The sequence below is a fragment of the Salmo salar genome, chromosome 29, assembly GCF_965601325.2.
Source record: "Salmo salar chromosome 29, fSalSal1, whole genome shotgun sequence".
NCBI classification, from domain to species: domain Eukaryota; kingdom Metazoa; phylum Chordata; class Actinopteri; order Salmoniformes; family Salmonidae; genus Salmo; species Salmo salar.
Window position 1 is genome coordinate 36791557 of NC_138319.1, and position 24402 is coordinate 36815958.

Consider the following 24402-nt stretch of genomic DNA (forward strand, 5'->3'; position numbering starts at 1 on the left):
GACCCACCACCTCAAGCTCAACCTCGACAAGACGGAGCTGCTCTTCTTCACGGGGAAGGCCTGCCCGTTCAAAGACCTCTCCATCACGGTTGAAAACACCAGTGTCACCCTACCAGAGTGCAAAGAACCTTGGCGGGAACCTGGACAACACCCTGTCGTTCTCTGCAAACGTTAAAGCAGTGTCTCGCTCTACAACATCCGTAGAGTACAACCTTACCTCACACAGTAAGTGGAGCAGGTCCTAAATCCAGGCACTTGTCATCTCCCTTCTGGACTACTGCAACTCTCTGTTGGCTGGGCTCCCCACTTGTGCCATCAAACCCCTGCAACTTATCCAGAACACTGCAACCGCCTGGTTTTCAACCTTCATAAATTCTCTCATGTCACTACGCTCCTCCGCACACTCCACCGGCATCCACTACAAGACCACGGTGCTTACATCCCACCCCTATGGGAGGGCAGTTCCCGCTCAGCCCAGCTCTTCTCGGTCCTGGCACACCAATGGTGGAACCAGCTTCCTCCTGAAGCTAGGACAGCAGAGACCCTCCCCATCTTCCAAAAACATCTGAAACCTCTTCAAACAGTATCTTAATTAACCCTCCTCCTCACCTTGACTGCCTCTTCTATGCCAGTGATATGTTGTAATTTCAATGACGGCCTACCAGGGAACTGTGGGTTAACTGCCTTGTTCAGGGGCAGAACGACAGATTTTTACCTTGTCAGCTCAGGGATTCGATCTTGCAACCTTTCGGTTACAAGTCCAACACTCTAACCACTAGGCTACCTGCCTCCTAGTGGTTAGATAATACACAGTGAGTAGCAGCAGTGTAAAAACAAAGGGGGGGGGGGGGGTCAATGTACATAGGCCGTGTGGCCATTTGATTAATTGTTCAGCAGTCTTATGGATTGGGGGGTTGAAGCTGTTAAGGAACCTTTTGGAACTGGACTTGACGCTCCGGTACCGCTTGGCGTGCGGTAGTAGAGATAAGTCTATGACTTGGGTGACTGGAGTCTGACAATTTTTGGGGCCTTCTTCTGACACCGCCTAGTATATTGGTCCTGGATGGCAGGACGCTTGGTCCCAGTGATGGACTGGGCACTAAATTATCCTTGGTATGACCTTCTTAAAACAATTCCATATAGCTAGACAGAGCTTAGATTCTTATGGGATAAAAACAGTTCTGTAGGAATAAGGTTTGTGCAGTAGGTCTAATATATTTTCACAGCATATTGGCTATATGCCTTGCCTGCCAATATTGTTCTTCTCAGACCATATTGTATTTCAAAACTCAAGCTTTGATAACAAAATAGATCAGTTGGTGTAGCAGTTGCGAGGCACAGTGGAGCATAAATGTAAATAATTAGCTTTTTATTTTACTGGTTAGTAAGTGTATCTGATGGGCATGATGGTTTCAAGAGAACGGTGAACTCAGGAAAAAATCATGACGTCAGTGATCTTCAGGTGGAAAAGTCGGAGCTCTAGAAAGATGCCAGAGTTTACGACTTTGAATTCCGAGTTGGATGACCGTTGAAAATGATTTTTCCCAGTGGAATTTCAATTTTCTTCAGAGTTCACAGTTGTATTGAACGCACTGAAGTCAGAAGTCTGAGATTTCCAATTGTTTTGAATACGGCATTGGCCTCAATGGAGGGAGGGGGAAGCAGAGGGTCTGCCTCTCACGGTCCCTGCTCTCCCCTTCCTTACCTCCGGTGAGACTGACTAGAGAGGGGACACTCGAGTCGCACCACAACCACGTCTGCCTCATGCACAAATTCATGTTGTTCCTGTGAACAGAGAAAGTGAAAAATTCCTCAATATTGAAATAGACACGACGAGCTGCTAATAATAATAAAAACGCAGGGCTATTGATAGACTTGGCTACTCATTCATTGCAGCTGCATTGCGAGTGGAAGGAGGGAGAAGTGCATTTTATGTTTTGTAATAGAGTTGAATGAAAACGGTGAATAAAAACTTAAAAAGCAGCTCTTTGCTGTATTCTCTCAGTCTCTCTCTGATCATGGTTTGATAAAAGTTATAAAATCTCACGTAGGCTAGTATCAAACTTTGCTGTTGCCGGGCTCTTGGAAGCAACCTATAGGCGCAGTGACTGGAGCGATCTGATTGGCCGGTGCAGTAGGCACACTGGATTTATCCACAGACCTCTTGGTCCTCCGGGTAGGCGGAATTTGTCTTTTCAGGCAAATTGAAATAGTTCAAAACAGGAACACTTTGCCTACCCAGTGAACAGGGTTTCTGCATCAAGTACATCTACCGCCAACAGCTAAGCACAACATAGAAAAGCCAACTCTAATTGCTTGCGGTACAAAAATGTTTGGTGATCAACTAGGAATGCCTTGAAGATCACGATCGACCGGTTGGTGTCCATTGGGTTAGAGGCTACTCGGTGGTAACCAAACTCCTTCTGGCCTCATTAACAATTCTCGCTTTCACATTAAAGCACCAGATTCTGGGAAAAGCTCTGCCCTTTAACAAGAGCAGTGACCTCAAGAACTGGATAAATAATTCATCTTGAAGTTCCCTCCAACTGCTGTAGAAAAGATGGAACAGTGTGAATTCCTGTTCTATTTTAAAACACTTGAGAAGTAAGGTCAAGGTAACACCAGTCAGACATTTGGTCCACACTTCAACCCCAGAGAGTGGTGGTGACCCGCTGGACAGGACTTCAGGGTTGTTTGATTACTAATGAGTGACATGATGATTTGAAGGACTATATAAATAAAATTGGCTGAGGGAAAGTAACTTTGAACACAATGACAGTTAGAAAAATTCAGCTTTTTTCAGCTTTTATTCAAGTCCTTCATTTAAAGTGTGTGTTAATTTTGCATTTTTTTTATTTAACTAGGCAAGTCAGTTAAGAATAAATTCTTATTTACAATGACAGCCTACCCCAGCCAAACCCGGACTACAGCCGGATGTGACACAGCCTGGATTCGAACCGGGGACTGTAGTGATGCCTCTATGTACTGAGATGCAGTGCCTTAGACCGCTGCGCCACTCAGTGTGGGTGTGTGCGTGCCTTTGTGTGTGAGTGTAGTTGATTGACAGATGCTGGTCATCTTTCAAGATTAACACGTGTATACATTAGAAAACCAAGCTGCTTTTCATTTCCAGCTGTCAGAATCCACCGCATATTAATACAAGCAGCTCTCAAATAAAGCCGGTGTTGGCAGCCACCCTGGAAAATACCGGAAAGCACACAAGCATTAGAAAAACAAGAGACGATATTTTCATTTAAACGTTTTCCCGGCTGGGCCAGCCCAGCGTTGGTTGAACTACGCTCGCGCATCTGATTTCAGTCGAGGTTTAGAACATTACCTCACCCAAAAGCTTGTCATACCGCCGCAAACATAAACAGGGGTCACTAAGTAGTTAATAAAAGGGCCAATACAGCCATTTTTATCTCAATATCAAATCATTTCTGGGTAAAAATGAAATACCTTACTGTGATTATTTTTGACCATTTTAATTGAGAATTCAAGCAAGAACTTTGCTAGGACTGGTCTGAGTGGGGAGGGGGAAACTGAAAACTAGCTGTTATTGGCAGAGGTTCGGAACACTTTCTTATTGGTCTATTAACTAATTTACCGCCTGGTGGTGTCAACAGGCAGGTCAAAAGAGGCAGAGAATTCAGACAGTCTTTTCAAACAGCTCTTACATTAAAAGGTCATTATCATCACGGTATTATTCCAACCTCAGTGTGTAAATGAATATTAAACACACAGGACATTTTTGTCTGCACTGGGCCTTTAAAGGAATGAGATGGTCTGGTCTCATTAAGGCAAGACAAACAGAGAGAGAGATGGTTTGAGACACAGGATTTTAACCCTGTCTGGAACCACAGCTCAGTCAATCTGTTCTCATAATATCCCATCTTCCGGTAGAGAGACTTCTCAAAAGGACAAAACTCATAACAGAAAGGCGAGAAAAAGACAGTGAGAGAGAAAGATGTCAGACCTGTAGCTCAGTGAATTAGAGATCTTTCGGATTGTGTTGTTTGTTGCCGGTAACCTTGGTTTCCAGGTTCCAGTTTCTCATGTTCAGGTAGTGTGTCAATGTGAGACTATGGGGATGATAGAGATCGGTCATTGAGGCATTCTAAGCATGTCTGACATGGGACCTTAATGAGACCTCAGCACAGGTTATTGTTATAACAGATTTGTTAATAGCATGCTGGTTCCTCCAGTTTCTGCTCTGTATTCAGTCAGAGCTTGATACATTGACATCTGCTGACGTTTGACAAACTACTGACTCAACTTTTGACACACTATCGTAGAAATATGTCACTTAAAAGCTACTCTAACAACACTTGATAGGTTTCTGTCGATGACCAGCTTTCTGCTAACTGACAACACACTTCCAGTATCCCAGATTCCACTGTGTTGTTCACAAGTCATTGTCCTGGTCTATAACTCCTTCAGCTTTGTTGAAAAGTGCCCATTGTCTTCCCTCTTTAACCAGATATTCTCATCATTGGCCAACAGGAAATAGACCATGACAGTCTGCTGATATTTTATCTGGAGTGAACGCTTGGTTTGCTTTCTGTTGGCACCAATGCTATCAAGGCAAACAGAGACTGGGCAGACAGAAACTGTAAACACGAGACAATTTCAAATAGCCGACTAACACGTTAAACATGGGCCTATCTCCTCCGGCCTTGACTGCCTGTTTTCGAAGGGTAGGCTGACCGATGACGTCATGATTCAATCATTTCCTATTGGTAGCCTAGGAGACCAATGTTCTAAGAACAAGACATTCCTCTAATGATTTAATACTACTCTGATCTTTTCTTCTGAGCACAGCTTGACAGTATCCAGACAGCCAATTTATACAATGCCCATTACTTCCTACCGTTCAATGGTCATTTCAACTAATTACATGCCCATTTGAGTCTAACTATGTTTACTTTAACTGTCTGACCTTGAATGTAAGACAGAATGTAAGGTTGTTTTACCTCAATATTTCATCTTTTTGTTGTTGTTGTAAAATGTGTATAAAACTACCATTGTGATCTCTCATGGACTGTAAGTACCTACATCCACAACTCCATCTACACAATTTGAAAATGGTTACATTTCTCTCACTTATACGGGCTGTCATTGAAACACATTCAGGAGTGTGGCTTTAAACCATACATTTTTGTTAAATTGACATGAATGAACCTAGTCCAACATCTGACTGACAGCTGTACAGTTAATTAGTGTTACAATGGAAAGTTATATCTGGAGTATTTCTCCTGTCTTATCCGGTGTCCTGTGTGAATTTAAGTATGCTCTCTCTAATTTTCTCTCTCTCTCTCAGAGGACCTGAGCCCTAGGACCATGCCTCAGGAGTACCTGGCCTGATGACTCCTTGCTGTCCCCAGTCCACCTGGCCGTGCTGCTGCTGCTCCAGTTTCAACTGTTCTGCCTGCGGCTATGGAACCCTGACCTGTTCACCGGACGTGCTACCTGTCCCAGACCTGCTGTTTTCAACTCTCTAGAGAGCAGGAGTGGTAGAGATACTCTCAATGATCGGCTATGAAAAGCCAACTGACATTTACTCTTGAGGTGCTGACTTGTTACACCCTCGACAACTACTGTGATTATTATTATTTAACCCTGCTGGTCATCTATGAACATTTGAACATCTTGGCCATGTTCTGTTATAATCGCCACCCGGCACAGCCAGAAGAGGACTGGCCACCCCTCATAGCCTGGTTCCTCTCTAGGTTTCTTCCTGGGTTCTGGCCTTTCTAGGGAGTTATTCCTAGCCACCGTGCTTCTACACCTGCATTGCTTGCTGTTTGGGGTTTTAGGCTGGGTTTCTGTACAGCACTTTGAGATATTAGCTGATGTAAGAAGGGCTATATAAATACATTTAATTTAAAGTCCTAATCTCTCCCCATTGGTTGCCCAATTGAAATGTGGGGGCATAGCCTATCTATCCATCGCCCCCCTACGTTACTGACTCCTTAATGTCTCCCTGCTACAAACAATGAATTGGACTTGGCTTCCATTCATGCCACTTCCAGTGATTGGTTTTATTGGAATATTTTGTAAATTTAGGACTGCCTATCTTAATTGATGTGAGACAAACTCCGGGTAAACTATTTTCTACTTTTTGTCTAAGTTTCTAGGTAGCCCATCAACCACAATTGTGCATCAGAATCAAATAAACCCCCGTCCAAAACAAATACTCATATTTTCAACTCTGCTTGTAACCTTATCCTAGCCGAATAAAGTCAATTCCCCAATGTACGACGGAGCTATCATATAGCGGAGTTGAGTTGTATCGGGTGCCTGTATCCTAACCTGGCTGTATCCTATCCTAACCTGGCTGTATCCTATCCTGACCTGGCTGTATCCTATCCTGACCTGGCTGTATCCTATCCTGACCTGGCCGTACCCTATCCTGACCTGGCCGTACCCTATCCTGACCTGGCCGTACCCTATCCTGACCTGGCCGTACCCTATCCTGACCTGGCCGTACCCTATCCTAACCTGGCCGTATCCTATCCTGACCTGGCTGTATCCTATCCTGACCTGGCTGTATCCTATCCTGACCTGGCCGTACCCTATCCTGACCTGGCCGTACCCTATCCTGACCTGGCCGTACCCTATCCTGACCTGGCCGTACCCTATCCTAACCTGGCCGTATCCTATCCTGACCTGGCCGTACCCTATCCTAACCTGTGATTATAAATACCCCAAAACTAATTATTTAACTACTTGTCGGGTTCTTTACTCACTTTGCTTTTCACCTCTGCTGATAATCCGTAGGCTGGTCCCTTATTGAATGAAGTCATCTTTGTTCCGAGATTTAAAAGTCAATATTCCTGGCTACAAAGTAGCTGAAACGATTCCTTTCGGTTTCTTTTTATCACTCAATGAACAGCGTACTTCTGGGTCCCGTTCAGTCAGTCCAAAAGAGGCGTTTAATCCGTGCAGAGGTGGTGGTGTGTGAGTATCGCAGTGTCGGGTCGGACACAGAAACTTCTCGACTACATTACCTACTTTTTCTTTTGTTGAAAAAATGCCGCAAGACTATTGACGGAAGACTTCAGAGCCAATCAAAGGAGCCGAATATACATGCCCTCTGCTCATTGGAGGCTGCTACTGCTGCACATTTATATGGAAGTGATTTATGCTCCTCATTTCAACAAGAACAATCCTACATCTTATCTATTTTATTGCTGAGCATTTGGTTTGACATGAAACGTCCTCTTTAATGATGTTGTGGCTATACATTTCAGTTATTCAGCATGAAAAAAGGACAGCAATTGAAGCACAATAGCCTATATGTTATACATGTACAGTATATGTAAGTTATACATGTATTTATGTTCCTAGGCCGTCATTGTAAATACCAATGTGTTCTTAACTGACTTGCCTAGTTAAATAAAGGTAAAATAAAATGTTAAAAGCATTTGTTTGATCTGTAGGCTACTAAAATAAAATGTATTTACATTCACTATAATGAGCCTATTTTGATCTACCTGATCTAGGTTCCTCTTATAGATTGGATAGGGTGGCAGGTAGCCTAGCGGTTAAGGGCATAGGGCTGGGAACCAAAAGGTCACTGGTTTGAATCCTTGAGCTGACTAGGTGAAAAATGTGTGGATGTGCCCTTGAGCAAGGCACTCAAAAACATAACTGCTTCTGCAAGTTGCTCTGAATAAGAATGTCTAGTAAATCACTGAAGATATCAATTACATCTTGGGTGGTTGCCATGCATGTTATTGGTGTAATAATAACAGCCAAGCTGCTACACACTGGAAGCCCTGAGTCCATAATAAGCAGTATTGGTCCCTTTGACTCAATCCAAGTTGGAAGAGGAGTCTCAAGGGCATGACACACACACACACACACACACACGTTGTCTTTGTTGAGATAGCGATCTTCCAATGTCATTCAACCTTTGCGGTGTGTATAAAGGGACCTTGTTTGAAAGTATGCAGTTTGTCAGTGTCAGGTTTACAGGTAATATTGTAGGACAGAAGTTTCATCATCGTCAACACTCCACCTAGTAAAGGAGCGGAGCAGAGTCATAAAGGAGCTGGGAAGAGTCATATAGGAGCAGAGTCATACAGGAGCAGAGCAGAGTCATACAGGAGCAGAGTCATATAGGAGCAGAGCAGAGTCATACAGGAACAGAGTAGTCATATAGGAGCAGAGCAGAGTCATGAAGGAGCAGTCATATAGGAGCAGAGTCACACAGGAGCAGAGTCATATAGGAGCAGAGTCACATAGGAGCAGGGCAGAGTCATATAGGAGCAGGGCAGAGTCATATAGGAGTAGATTCATACAGGAGCAGAGCAGAGTCTTGGTACAGTTTAATTTTATATATATGGATGATCAATTGTTGACTGTCAGATGGTGAAGCGTGATTCATCACACCAGAGATCGCGTTTACAGAGTCAAATGGTGGCGAGCTTTACACCACTCCAGTCTGGTTGGCATGGTGATTTACACCACTCCAGCCTGGTTGGCATGGTGATTTACACCACTCCAGCCTGGTTGGCATGGTGATTTACACCACTCCAGTCTGGTTGGCATGGTGATTTACACCACTCCAGCCTGGTTGGCATAGTGATTTACACCACTCCAGCCTGGTTGGCATAGTGATTTACACCACTCCAGCCAGGTTGGCATAGTGATTTACACCACTCCAGCCAGGTTGGCATAGTGATTTACACCACTCCAGACTGGTTGGCATAGTGATTTACATCACTCCATCCAGGTTGGCATAGTGATTTACACCACTCCATCCAGGTTGGCATGGTGATTTACACCACTCCAGCCAGGTTGGCATAGTGATTTACACCACTCCATCCAGGTTGGCATGGTGATTTACACCACTCCAGCCTGGTTGGCATGGTGATCTTAGGCTTGTGTGCAGCTTCTCAGCCACGGAAACCCATTCCATGAAGCTCCCGATGAACAGTTCTCGTGCTGACGTTGCTTCCAGAGTCAGGTTGGAACTTGGTAGTGAGTGTTGCTACCGAGGACAGTTCATTTTTAACTTACTACGCGCTTCAGCACTACCATTCTGTAAGCTTGTGTGGCCAACACTAACCAGTGGAGTAGTTCTTGCTCCTAGACTTTCCAGTTCACAATAACAACACTTACAGATGATCGGGGCAGCTGTAGCAGGGCAGAAATTTGAATAACAGACTTGTTGGAAAGGTTGCATCCTATGACAGTGTCACGTTGAAAGTCAGTGAGCTCTTCAGTAAGGCCATTCTACTTGTCAATGTTTGTCTATGAAGATTGTATGGCTGTATGCTGGATTTTATACCACTGTCAACAATGGGTGTGACTGAAATAACCGAATCCAGTCATTTGAAGGGGTGTTCACATACACTATATATGCAAACAAATCTCTAGACAACGGTACATCATCTGGTTTCACCATCCTGTCATATCACTAGACAGGACTACACCATCCTGTCATATCACTAGACAGCACTACACCATCCTGTCATATCACTAGACAGGACAACAGCTGGTTTCAGCATCCTGTCATATCACTAGACAGGACTACACCATCCTGTCATATCACTAGACAGCACTACACCATCCTGTCATTTCACTAGACAGGACAACAGCTGGTTTCAGCATCCTGTCATATCACTAGACAGCACTACACCATCCTGTCATATCACTAGACAGCACTACACCATCCTGTCATATCACTAGACAGGACAACAGCTGGTTTCAGCACCCTGTCATATCACTAGACAGCACTACACCATCCTGTCATATCACTAGACAGGACAACAGCTGGTTACAGCATCCTGTCATATCACTAGACAGGACAACAGCTGGTTACAGCATCCTGTCATATCACTAGACAGAACAACAGCTGTTTCAGCGTCCTGTCATATCACTAGACAGAACAACAGCTGTTTCAGCGTCCTGTCATATCACTAGACAGAACAACAGCTGTTTCAGCGTCCTGTCATATCACTAGACAGAACAACAGCTGTTTCAGCGTCCTGTCATATCACTAGACAGGACAACAGCTGGTTACAGCATCCTGTCATATCACTAGACAGGACAACAGCTGGTTACAGCGTCCTGTCATATCACTAGACAGAACAACAGCTGTTTCAGCGTCCTGTCATATCACTAGACAGAACAACAGCTGTTTCAGCGTCCTGTCATATCACTAGACAGAACAACAGCTGTTTCAGCGTCCTGTCATATCACTAGACAGAACAACAGCTGTTTCAGCGTCCTGTCATATCACTAGACAGAACAACAGCTGTTTCAGCGTCCTGTCATATCACTAGACAGGACAACAGCTGGTTACAGCATCCTGTCATATCACTAGACAGGACAACAGCTGGTTACAGCATCCTGTCATATCACTAGACAGAACAACAGCTGTTTCAGCGTCCTGTCATATCACTAGACAGAACAACAGCTGTTTCAGCGTCCTGTCATATCACTAGACAGAACAACAGCTGTTTCAGCGTCCTGTCATATCACTAGACAGGACAACAGCTGTTTCAGCGTCCTGTCATATCACTAGACAGAACAACAGCTGTTTCAGCGTCCTGTCATATCACTAGACAGGACAACAGCTGGTTTCAGCGTCCTGTCATATCACTAGACAGGACAACAGCTGGTTTCAGCGTCCTGTCTTTAGCATATTGTTTTTGGGTGTTCTCTCTGGTTATCTTTACCGGGTTGAATTCAAAACCAGAAAGCTGAGGTAATGTAATTTATTCACATGGTAGTTACAACAACACCTCACTCAATTCAGCTAATACTGTAGCTACATATCAGGTATGAATACCATTTAGTATTTCTTTACACTGTACTATATAATAAAAGCACCATTTCATAACACATTGAAGTGATCCAAAACATCTTTACATAGTTATTATGTATAGGGCTCGATGTTCCAAAGTATTCGCAATTTTAGTTTGTAGAAAAATGTACATCACAGTCCATCAAGCAAGCAAACTATTATACATGATCTATCAGAGCAAAGTGTTCCCATTTGTAACATGATGAAATAGTATCAGTAAAAACAAAAAAAGGTAGTCTTTTTTCCCCCCCAGATAGTCTATTCAGAGTCAGACTATCCTTCCGAGGTAAATTGATTTGGGGTATTTGTCTTTCAGGGTGGACCACTGCACAAAGAAGTAGTCTGAGATGTGATAGAGGATCTTCCCGGACAGGGATAGGCTCTCCACTCTGCAGATGCTCTCAACGTAGACAAGCAGGACTCTCTTCAATCCCAGGAGGCCCAGGAGAAGTCCTGCCGCGCACAGAGGGACGCAGGTCCCAGGGCCGTTACACAGCACCTGAAACAACACAGAGAGAGGAGCACATGTTCATACAGCATGACACTCCTAGCCACTCACAGGCCCTCAGAATGACCTCGACTAACCCGTAACCCCGCACCGGTACCTCCTGTATATAACAGTGTTATTGTTACTTTTTTTAAAATATTTTTTTAAACTTTTTTTACATTTTTTTTTTTACTTTCTTAACTCTATTTCTTGAACTGCACTGTTGGTTAAGGGCTTGTAAGTAAGCATTTCACGGTAAGGTCTACACTGATTGTATTCGGGCGCATGTGACAAATAAAATTTGATTTGATGATGAGTATGGTCTGGGAAGGAGGAGAGAGGGAAGGAGAGAAGGAGAGAGTGAAAGAGGGTAGTGCTAGAAGAGAATGAAGCAGTAGGGTTTTGGGGAGATGGGGAATTACAGGAAGACAGACAGCTGTGGAGACACAGGGCTGCAGGGTCTGGAATATACAGCCAGGGATGGGCAACTGGCGGCATGCCCTCCTTTTGTAGGCCCACGGACTGTTATATATACACATACACATACATATACACATTGGGTGGGGGGGGGGGGTTACCTCAGTCAGGGTCTCAACTTACTGTTGAGGGTTAGAATAATAGAATACACAAGGTACAATTTTAAAAAATGTGGTGACTCAGCAGTCACTCAATTAGCCCATGTCTGCATCACAGGAGGTTGGTGGGACCTTAATTAGGGAGGACTGGCTCGTGGTAATGGCTGAAGCGGAGTCAGTGGAATTTGCTCCGTTCCAGCCATTATTATGAGCCTTCCTCCCCTCAGCAGCCTCCACATTATTTTTTTCCATTGGTAAATTAGCCTATCTAATCTTGTAGTAACCATGGACGAATTACCGACCTGGGTGGGGCCCATTCATCATCAGTTAGATTTGCCTCCACCCTTTGGCAAAATGTATAGAATTGCATGAAATTATCCCAAAAGAGCACCCTATTCCCTATGGGCCCTGGTCAAAAGTAGTGCACTAGATAGGAAAAAGGGTGCCATTTGGGACACAACCAGTGTCAATCACCACTGATACACATTGTGGTTCACAATTTATTGACCTTGGCAAGTCAGTTAAGAGCAAATTCCTATTTACAATGACGGCCTATCAAAAGGCCTCATACGGGGACGGGGGCTGGGATGAAAAATATAGAACACAGACATCACGACAAGAGAGACCACAACACGACGTAAAGAGAGATGTAAGACGACAACACAGCATGGCAGCACAAAACATGGCAGCAGCACAAAACATGGCACAATCATTTTTGGGCACAGATAACAGCAAAGGTAGAGACAACAATACATCAAGCGAAGCAGCCACAACTGTCTGTAAGAGTGTCCATGATTGAGTCTTTGAATGAAGAGATTGAGATAGAACTGTCCAGTTTGAGTGTTTGTTGCAGCTCGTTCCAGTCCCTAGCTGCAGTGAACTGAAAAGAGGAGCAACCCAGGGATGTGTGTGCTTTGGGGACCTTTAACAGAATGTGACTGGCAGAACGGGTGTTGTATGTGGAGGATGAGGGCTGCAGTAGATATCTCAGATAGGGGGAGTGAGGCCTAAGAGGGTTTTATAAATAAGCATCAATCAGTGGGTCTTGCGACAGGTATACAGAGATAACCAGTTTACAGAGGAGTATAAAGTGTAGTGATGTGTCCTATAAGGAGCATTGGTGGCAAATCTGATGGCCGAATGGTAAAGAACATCTAGCCGCTCGAGAGCACCCTGACCTGCCAATCTATAAATTACGTCTCCGTAATCTAGCATGGGTAGGATGGTCATCTGAATCAGGGTTAGTTTGGCAGCTAGGGTGAAAGAGGAGTGATTACGATAGAGGAAACCAAGTCTAGATTTAACCTTAGCCTGCAGCTTTGATGTGCTGAGAGAAGGACAGGGCTTGTACGAGGTGACTACCTCAAGCTCTAAACCCTCAGAGGTAGTAATCACACCTGTGGGGAGGGGGGCATTCTTCTTACCAAACCACATGACCTTTGTTTTGGAGGTGTTCAGAACAAGGTTAAGGGCAGAGAAAGCCTTGTGGAAGAGAGCTTAATACAGTATGGTTCATGATTGAATGTGGAGCGATATCTGTGAAACTAAGAAGTGAATCTTCAACTGTCATACCCCATCAGAACCCAATACTTAAGTTTATTATACTTCAAGGTTTGTAATGTACTGTAAATATTAACAGACACGATATAGAGTAAAAACTATACTTTTGATATCATTGATGGTCAGTCCTTGCTTCCATAGCTGTCTTTGAATTTGAGAATGGTTACATTTTCTCAGACCCCTCCCTCAACACATACAATATACACAATTACAATATACACAATTACAAAACATATTAAGAAAAACAGACACATTTATCAACACAGAGGTCTCTGATCATGACTGAACTAACCAAGGGGGACCAGAACATGTCCTTTCAGAGAGCTATGGAAGTTGTTCCACATTCACAGTGGATAAAAAATAAAAATCAGCTTTACCCAACTCTGTGGAGACCGAAGGGGCCTCCAGTGTTATCCAAGCCTGAGACCGGGTTTGGTCATTTGTAAGTCTAAATTGAATTAAATGATGAAAGATATATATAGGACATTTCTGCATGACTGCTTTGTAGATAAACAAGGAAATGCTGCCCTCTCCTTACATTTAAAAGAGGCCCAACCCACTTATTGATACAAAACACAATGGTGAGTTCTGTAACCATCACCAGTAATAAACCTAAAGGAACAATGGTGAGTTCTGTAACCATCACCAGTAATAAACCTAAAGGAATAATGGTGAGTTCTATAACCATCACCAGTAATAAACCTAAAGGAACAATGGTGAGTTCTGTAACCATCACCAGTAAAAAACCTAAAGGAACAATGGTGAGTTCTGTAACCATCACCAGTAATAAACCTAAAGGAACAATGGTGAGTTCTGTAACCATCACCAGTAATAAACCTAAAGGAACAATGGTGAGTTCTGTAACCATCACCAGTAATAAACCTAAAGGAACAATGGTGAGTTCTGTAACCATCACCAGTAATAAACCTAAAAGGAACAATGGTGAGTTCTGTAACCATCACCAGTAATAAACCTAAAGGAACAATGGTGAGTTCTGTAACCATCACCAGTAATAAACCTAAAGGAACAATGGTGAGTTCTGTAACCATCACCAGTAATAAACCTAAAGGAACAATGGTGAGTTCTGTAACCATCACCAGTAATAAACCTAAAAGGAACAATGGTGAGTTCTGTAACCATCACCAGTAATAAACCTAAAGGAACAATGGTGAGTTCTGTAACCATCACCAGTAATAAACCTAAAAGGAACAATGGTGAGTTCTGTAACCATCACCAGTAATAAACCTAAAGGAACAATGGTGAGTTCTGTAACCATCACCAGTAATAAACCTAAAGGAACAATGGTGAGTTCTGTAACCATCACCAGTAATAAACCTAAAGGAACAATGTTGAGTTCTGTAACCATCACCAGTAATAAACCTAAAGGAACAATGGTGAGTTCTGTAACCATCACCAGTAATAAACCTAAAGGAACAATGGTGAGTTCTGTAACCATCACCAGTAATAAACCTAAAGGAACAATGGTGAGTTCTGTAACCATCACCAGTAATAAACCAAAGGACACAACTGAAAACAGCATCTAGTGGTTTAAGTGTAGATGCTGCTGCATGCATATAGATAATATCCCCAGAATCTAAAATAGACATAAAAGTGGCCTGGACAATATCCTTCCTATTATCAAAAGTCAGTAACCAACCTTGAACTTATTTACCAGCTCAGGGAAACTAATCCGGACGCTTATAAGAAATCTTGCTATGCCCTCAGACAAACCATCAAACAGACCACCATATATGTTTCAAACAGACCACCATAGCCCCTGTGCCCAAGATAGCCAAGGTAACCTGCCTAAATGATTACCGGCCCGTAGCACTCACGTCGCACTCCACACTGCCCTTTCCCACCTGGACAACAGGAACACCTATGTGAGAATGCTATTCATTGACTACAGCTCAGTGTTCAACACCATAGTACCCTCAAAGCTCATCACTAAGCTAAGGACCCTGGGACTGAACACCTCCCTCTGCAACTGGATCCTGGACTTCCTGACGGGCCGCCCCCAGGTGGTGAGGGTAGGCAACAACACAAAGCTGTCATCAAGGCAACGGGTGGGTATTTGAAGAATCTCAAATATATTTTGATTTATTTAACACTTTTTGGTTACTATATGATTCCATATGTGTTACTTCATAGTTTTGATGTCTTCACTATTATTCTACAATGTAGAAAATAGTACAAATAAAATAAAAACCTGGAATGAGTAGGTGTTCTCTAACTTTTGACCGAGAGATTATTAGTTTTTAATTTCTTTTCACAGCATTACCAATTTTATTTATATAGATTGTAAACAGTAGTGGGCTGAGTTTCACACCTTGGGCACCCCTTTATGTAACTCAAGGCACTCCGATTTTATCCCCATCTACCTTGATGGCCTGAGTTCTGTCATTGAGATAATTATGAAACCATCGACAAGGCATCAGTACCCAACACCACCAAGGAAAGCTTATTCAACAGAACAACATGGTCTACAGCATTAAAATCCTTAAAAACATGGCAGAACAATTCTTTCCATCATCTAAGGCATTTGCAATATCATTTCCAACCAGCACAGTAGCCATAGTGCTGCTATGTTTAGGTCTGAATCCAGATTGCTTAACATTAAGAACCCCATTTTACAGATAGATAATAACGTAGCCCTTTGTTGACCAATGATTCCAGTACATTTGAAAGACAAGGACGCCTGTATGTTTGATAATTATGATGATCACTAATATCCCCACAACAGAGACAGGGTGAGGCCCCCCCCCCCCCCCCTGATTGTTATTGCTTCAATTAAGGATTTGAGCTTTAAGCGCCAGAGAAATATCGATGAATCAAAAAAAGAGTTGGTTTGAGTAAGTGGGTTCTCTCTCTCTCTCTCTCTCTCTCTCCAGCCAGCCAGCCAGCCAGCCAGCCAGCCAGCCAGCCAGCCAGCCAGCCAGCCAGCCAGCCAGCCAGCCAGCCAGCCAGCCAGCCAGCCAGCCAGCCAGCCAGCCAGCCAGCCAGCCAGCCAGCCTATACGCATTAGACTGTCTGATAGATTGCCGGTTAAAACAGCTGCTTGCCGTAAACGTTTGAATGTTACTTTTATTTTATTACTATTATTTTGGGCAGCTGGAGTGGAGACAGGGTTTGGGTTAGCGTGGAGATGTCACCGAGGCTCGGTTGGAACTGTGAAACCCCGACCCCGACCTTGATCAGGGCCCAGAGTCAACATATAGATGCCTGGACAGCAATGATATCAGAATGAGTGACACACACACAATTAAAATCAATAGTCTCTCTCCCTACAATGTTGTTGCTATTAATTAATGTAAAGGGTTAGCTTTCATTTTAGGCAGAGCACAAAGACCCTGAAATAAATAGCTTATTCTGGGCTAGCAGCAAAGTTCAACAGTATCCAAATTAAGTCACCATTGTGTTAGCGCTGCCTCTATAAGAACTGCTTCCAAATAAGAAAACATTTCCTTCTCTGAAAGCAGTCTTGAGATAACACTACTTACGTCAATAAAACACCCTAAATATATTATGGAATGCATTATGTTACCAAGTTGTATTCTAGCAAACAAAAGCAGTAATAGGCCACCTTGAACACACTTCCATCCTCACACTGTGAAGACACTTATCTTATTGGATTGTGCTGACAAATCTGGGGGAGGAAACAGCGTGTGTGTCCTCAGAAATGACTTTTACAGGTAACACACGCTTGAGAAACCCACAACCCTCAGCCTGACCCCACACTTTGCTGTGATTCCTCCCAAGAATGTGTCCGGTCTACCCTATGACATATTATCTGGCATTTGTGGGATAAAGAAAACAGACTATCTGAGAGAGAAATAAATTAGGGGAAATATTTTACAGATTCCAGACATAAAATAATGCTGTATGTTAAATACACTATTTCCACATAAAATCCTAAAACAGAGAACTTATTGAAACAGAAGAGGACTATAAAATATAGAGTCCCAGGAAATTCAGAAGCTCCACATTGATCACTAGCACCTCATCTGCCTCTGGATCCTACAATGGAACGCTCTACGGGTCAGAGGGGCGTTGAACGCTCTACGGGTCAGAGGGGCGTTGCAAGCTCTACGGGTCAGAGGGGCGTTGCACGCTCTACGGGTCAGAGGGGCGTTGAACGCTCTCTGGGTCAGAGGGGCGTTGAACGCTCTCTGGGTCAGAGGGGTGTTGAACGCTCTCTGGGTCAGAGGGGTGTTGAACGCTCTCTGGGTCAGAGGGGTGTTGAACGCTCTCTGGGTCAGAGGGGTGTTGAACGCTCTCTGGGTCAGAGGGGTGTTGAAAGGTGTGGAATACTCTATGGGGAGGTGAATGGATGGACAGTGGCTAATTATGAGATTCCATTGAGAGCTGAATGGACGGACAGTGATTCTTCAGGGCAGAATGTCAGCCACCAATGGCAGGTGATATCACAATCCAAGACTACTACTAACTAGTCCTTTCTGTAAGCACAGTCTGCCGTCCCTTTCTCTCGCTCTCCCTCTCTGTGCTTGGTTAGTCACACACTGCCCTACACTCCTCTTCCCCATCCTCCCTCCCTCCCTCTCTTCCTGCTGTTATCCCAAGAGACTGAAGGGGGAAACCTGACCCTCTGTCTCCCCTCTCCCTCCTCCAGAGCAGAGCTGCAGAGTTAAGGCGTCAGCATGCTTCAGTTCGGCTGGCTCCTAGCTGAACTCGGCTCGGCTAGCCAGTATACACTTCCTCAAAATAGTCGGAATTAAATCGAAGATAAAATGAATAACACATTTCTTGAGTTGAAGTTTTTTTTTGTCTAAGGAGATGTTAGTAGTGAAATTTGACATCTAAATAAGAGGTGGGAGGTCTGGTCAGTCCTGTCCTGATCTGGGACCAGACCATCGTACCACACCGGGGGCTGTATCCTAAACCAACCAGACAGATTATATTCTATTATGAATAAACCTTCCATGTCTGGTCTGAGAGAGACTAAATGGGATGGGGTACAGCAGTGTACCGTCAGAGAGACTAAATGGGATGGGGTACAGCAGTGTACTGTCAGAGAGACTAAATGGGATGGGGTACAGCAGTGTACTGTCAGAGAGACTAAATGGGATGGGGTACGGCAGTGTACCGTCAGAGAGACTAAATGGGATGGGGTACAGCAGTGTACCGTCAGAGAGACTAAATGGGATGGGGTACAGCAGTGTACTGTCAGAGAGACTAAATGGGATGGGGTACAGCAGTGTACCGTCAGAGAGACTAAATGGGATGGGGTACAGCAGTGTACTGTCAGAGAGACTAAATGGGATGGGGTACAGCAGTGTACTGTCAGAGAGACTAAATGGGATGGGGTACAGCAGTGTACTGTCAGAGAGACTAAATGGGATGGGGTACAGCAGTGTACCGTCAGAGAGACTAAATGGGATGGGGTACAGCAGTGTACTGTCAGAGAGACTAAATGGGATGGGGTACAGCAGTGTACTGTCAGAGAGACTAAATGGGATGGGGTACAGCAGTGTACTGTCAGAGAGACTAAATGGGATGGGGTACAGCAGTGTACCGTCAGAGAGACTAAATGGGATGGGGTACGGCAGTGTACCGTCAGAGAGACTAAATGGGATGGGGTACAGCAGTGTACCGTCAGAGAGACTAAATGGGATGGGGTACAGCAGTGTACCGTCAGAGAGACTAAATGGGATGGGGTACGGCAGTGTACTGTCAGAGAGACTAAATGGGATGGGGTACAGCAGTGTACTGTCAGAGAGACTAAATGGGATGGGGTACAGCAGTGTACTGTCAGAGAGACTAAATGGGATGGGGTACAGCAGTGTACTGTCAGAGAGACTAAATGGGATGGGGTACAGCAGTGTACCGTCAGAGAGACTAAATGGGATGGGGTACAGCAGTGTACCGTCAGAGAGACTAAATGGGATGGGGTACGGCAGTGTACTGTCAGAGAGACTAAATGGGATGGGGTACAGCAGTGTACCGTCAGAGAGACTAAATGGGATGGGGTACAGCAGTGTACTGTCAGAGAGACTAAATGGGATGGGGTACAGCAGTGTACTGTACATAAACAGTACCATGTCTGTTCTAACAAGGCTAGATGATATATTATGATTCAACCTACCATGTCTGGCCTGAGCCTGAACACCAGAGGAACGGCGTAGAGCAGGGCGTTCAGAGTGGAGATCACAGAGGAACTCCAGGATTGACGTACCTCACGGCTTCGAGGGATCCGCTGGATGGTAAACTGACGGGGAGGGAAGTGCTAAAATGAGACGGCTAGCTTAAATCTCACAGGTCAATCGTCTCTGATAGCAGAGACAGGTACCACAAGCAATACTGACTATACAGAGAGAAATCTAGCCCAATGGCAAGTAGCCTAGTGATGGGAAGTTTTGTTACACCAAAAAAAAATTATAATAAGAATAATAATAATAATAATAACATAAAAAATAAAAAGGAGTTGACCCCATCTGGTGGTGAGGATAGGACTTGCACTGAGAACTCGATTTACACTACAGATCAGAATCTCATCTCAATGAGAACTAACAACATAAGATGTTAATTTGAATAGAAGTGGACTTATCATTGCAACTCAAAATGTTATGTAAGACATTCTATTACAGAGAAGAATTCCTATTTCAACGATCGGTAACAATGCTGTAAGAAACAGGATCCTTAGACCTTCATTTGTCCATGTTTTCCTTATTTTGAAGGGCAGTTGATGACTGTGTCTGAAATAGGCTACTCAAGAACTATGCTACTTAAATGTGCAAGAGGCTGTAGGCTTACCTGGCCTTTTGAACCAGTGTCTTTCTTTGACTTTTCAAAGGTGCGTATCTTGTCTTCACTCATCTTGTCTGTGTCTGCGATTATATAGTGTCTTGGGCTGTAGGACTGAGAGAGACTCTCCATCAGTCGCAGTATCTCAGTGGTGTGTCCCCCTGAAGAAAAAAACACAATGAATGCATAGATGTAACGTAGCCTACATGGTCAATAGAAGCAAGCACTAGTATTATCCCCTGGGTCTCCTTTTCCAATGGTGCTCTGTGTTACAATAATCCAAACAGCTTAAAACAAAGTATATACAAAGCATAATTCTTAGATTTTACAAGTACATTTCATACATGAAGGGCACATTTTGGCATTTGCTGTATGATTGAAGAGAACCTCCAAATTGCAAATGTACGGTCTCTTACTAGATGTCCGCGAATGCTTGTAAAATTCGCCGACGGCGGCGGGCCGTGCACCGGGGCCAGATCTTCCGGGAAGTCATCGAATGAAATTTTCAAATTTGTCATTTTTCCGCTGTCCCGGAAAATACCACCAGATGGTGAATGTAATCATATTGCAAATGTACAAAACATCACCAATCACGACATGGACTTTTCTCCTAAACGAAAAAGACGAAGACGAAACTTGGTGAGCATTGGTTTGGCATAATGGGCAGTTGGCCCCGAACAAGATGGCATCGAGGCCTCAACGCTGTTTGAGTTAAGGCTATTTTTCTGGGATTAACCTCTCTGGGCTAGGCACTGGTCGCCCCCGTCTTTATTTTTTCCCCTCTATTTACCGAAACGCAGATTCCCGGGCGGAATATTATCGCTTTTTTACGAGATAAATTGCATAAAAATTGATTTTAAACAGCGGTTGACATGCTTCGAAGTACGGTAATGGAATATTTAGAATTTCTTTGTCACGAAATGCGCCATGCTCGTAACCCTGATTTACCATTTCGGATAGTTTCTTGAACGCACGAACAAAACGCCGCTGTTTGGATATAACGATGGATTATTTGGGACCAAACCAACATTTGTTATTGAAGTAGAAGTCCTGGGAGTGCATTCTGACGAAGAACATCAAAGGTAATCAAACTTTTGTAATAGTAAATCTGATTTTGGTGAAGGCTAAACTTGCTGGGTGTCTAAATAGCTAGCCCGTGATGGCTGGGCTATGTACTTAGAATATTGCAAAATGTGCTTTCACCAAAAAGCTATTTTAAAATCGGACATATCGAGTGCATAGAGGAGTTCTGTATCTATAATTCTTAAAATAATTGTTATGTTTTTTGTGAACGTTTATCGTGAGTAATTTAGTAAATTCACCGGAGGTTCTGAACGTCACATGCTAATGTAAAAAGCTGGTTTTTGATATAAATATGAACTTGATTGAACAAAACATGCATGTATTGTATAACATAATGTCCTAGGGTTGTCATCTGATGAAGATCATCAAAGGTTAGTGCTACATTTAGCTGTGGTTTGGGTTTATGTGACATTATATGCTAGCTTGAAAAATGGGTGTCTGATTATTTCTGTCTGGGTACTCTGCTGACATAATCTAATGTTTTGCTTTCGTTGTAAAGCCTTTTTGAAATCGGACAGTGTGCTTAGATTAACGAGAGTCTTGTCTTTAAATAGCTGTAAAATAGTCATATGTTTGAGAAATTGAAGTAATAGCATTTCTAAGGTATTTGAAAATCGCGCCACAGGATTCAACTGGCTGTTACGTAGGTGGGACGATTTGGTGCCACCTAGCCCAGAGAGGTTAACATAGGGCTATATATCATTTGGGAAGTATAAATGCCATTTGGACATGGTTCAGACTTTTGGGTTTGGAAACAGACTTCCTATGATCGTACATGGCAAATGGACATAACACCCTGATTTGGCACTGTCAATACTTTCATATTGCATTTGGACATTTCTTATGGCATTTGGCAATGGTTCACTGACTTTTGACTTCCTATGAAATCATATCGCAAATGGACAAAACATATGCCTTATGGACACGTAAAAATAAAATACAAATTATGACAATAAAATATGACAAAAGTATGTTCATACAGTTCTTATACATGTGTAATTGACCAAAAAAACTAAATAATTTTAAAAAACAGTCCAGAAAGCACTTTTTTAAGGGGGTGATCATTTTTCAAAAAGAAATTCTAGTTTTTACTCTTGGGTCTTGACTTGTGTTACATTTGCAACAAGAACATTTACGGTGGAGCGCGCTCGCCATCTATTGGATTTTTGCTGCGTGACACTTGGCATTTGCCTTATGGCATTTCCATTCATTTTTGTCCATTTCAGGGGGGTGTTCCCTTACACAATGAACAGGTATTAAAGTCTTAAAAGGGACCTAATTAACCAGGATGTCCAGCTGTAATATATATCCTGAAAGAATGAGCAGCACTATAACTAAAAGCAGTTTGGCCCAAAACAGAGGAGACATATTGTATCACCATAATCTAGGACTAGCAGGAGTGTTGCCTGTACAATCTTCTTCATGTTGTCAAAAGTCAAACAGGACTATTCTAAATACGACACCAAGGTTAATCCTCCGTGTTTTAGTTAGTTTATCTATCTGCGTTTTAAATTACAATGTATCATCAATCAATTTGTGCTCCACTCAAGCTAGCCTATAGGCTACATTATGCAAGTCAGTGGGGTCGATACTATGCGACTTGGATAACAAACGTTGTTTTAATGTTTCGTATGGAATCTAAAGCATGCTGCAGTTCACAAATGGCGAGTTTTACAGAGAGAGCACTAACTTAGAGATCAAAACACTATCATCCGTATAAATGGTGCAATTTACAATTCCTCACAGACAAGCCAATAGTGTTTCTAAAGAAAGTAAAAACGTGATGTTTTGACATAAAACACTGACTGCGCATTATAATGTTACAGCCTAAACAAAAGACATGTAGCTTTAGAAGAGCTTTATGCTGACCTCTCTTCCTCAGTTTATCCGCCACATCATGTTTGTTATTGGTGACGTCAGCCCGAATAGCTAGGTTACCTAGTTACCGTAAAAACGCGATTATTTGTTACTACTCTGTAGTTTAATAACTAGCATAAAAAGGCAGCAAGAAATGCCAATTAAGTGTAAAGTAAAGAGTAAAGCCTAGTAATTGATAAATATTCATAAATGCCCAAAAAGCAAAGGATTGTGGAAGCTTCAGTACCTGCTGCTAGCTTAGCCAGCTAGCTAACGTTACATTTAAAATGATGATACCTGATCCTGCAACAACAAGCACGCAGACGGGACCTTTCTCTCCAGGTTTACATTTTGATCCAGAACGAAGCACAATCAGAAGACGAACTATAACACAAATCACTGTAAAACAAAGTCCTGTTAATAGTGCTAACAACACTGCCATGATTGCTACTACGGACACTCGTTTGGACCAGTTGGAGCGGAGCGCAAAAGCGTTATTTATGTACAGTTTCCTGGAAACGGTCTAAGCAACAATAAAATGGATGTCAACGGGGAAAACCAAACTGCTGAGATTGATTTTGATTAAGCTTCAACCATTAATCAAGTATGTTTTTTTTGGCTTTGTTTAGTTTATTCAAAAAAACAAGTCAGCATCATCAATATGTCTAGCAAGGATCCAGACCACAAAATGCAACATCCCCTGGCATGTAGCTTCAATCATTGTATTTGATGGCCATACTGTCATGTCATAACCTGTCAATATAATAATCTCAATAATAACAGTTTCTACTACATTGAACCAGAACATGCAGGAAAGACGGCTATGGGGATAAATCTTCCCAGAAGCCTATTTTAATAGGCCAGGTGGATTGGCTTGGGGAGCCGATGCAACCCCAAATCTCAAGCAATATTAGCCTATTTATTGCTTGAGCGTGGGTCAGCCCAAAACTGTGTCACCAATCAGGCCCCCGAGGACTGTAATTTCCCACCCCTCCAGTCTAAACCACCTGGTAGGCCATACGTCACCCCCCTTTAACACCATCTGAGTCACAGGACCAATGTGACTGACAGGGTTCTAACCATGGTCTTTTCAGCAACACCAAATATTGTCTCTGTTGATCAGGGAGACAAATTGATATTAGCAAATTCACATGTATTTCATTTAACGCGTGTGTGTGTGTTGGGAGGGAGGGGGTGTATCTGAATAGGCCTATCTCTTTAAGAATGTAGCTGTAATTCGATCCTATATGATAGAGTGC

General features: G+C 43.1%; 2 protein-coding genes across 2 annotated transcripts in view; both read right to left on the reverse strand.

Annotated features, from left to right (window-relative positions):
- Positions 1-7031, reverse strand: part of LOC106590645 (calponin-3) — a 34153-nt gene extending 27122 nt beyond the window's left edge. The window contains exon 1 of the mRNA XM_045710671.2: positions 6750-7031. Within this exon, the coding sequence (XP_045566627.1) occupies positions 6750-6806 (57 nt within the window). The 5' untranslated portion in view covers positions 6807-7031. The remainder of the gene's footprint in view (positions 1-6749) is intronic.
- Positions 7032-10719: 3688 nt separating this feature from the next.
- Positions 10720-23614, reverse strand: alg14 (ALG14 UDP-N-acetylglucosaminyltransferase subunit). Its single transcript, NM_001146548.2, is given in 4 exon segments — positions 10720-11318; positions 19545-19667; positions 20213-20364; positions 23441-23614. Coding segments are annotated over 4 exon segments (651 nt in total). The 5' UTR covers positions 23586-23614; the 3' UTR covers positions 10720-11087.
- Positions 23615-24402: the final 788 nt, after the last annotated feature.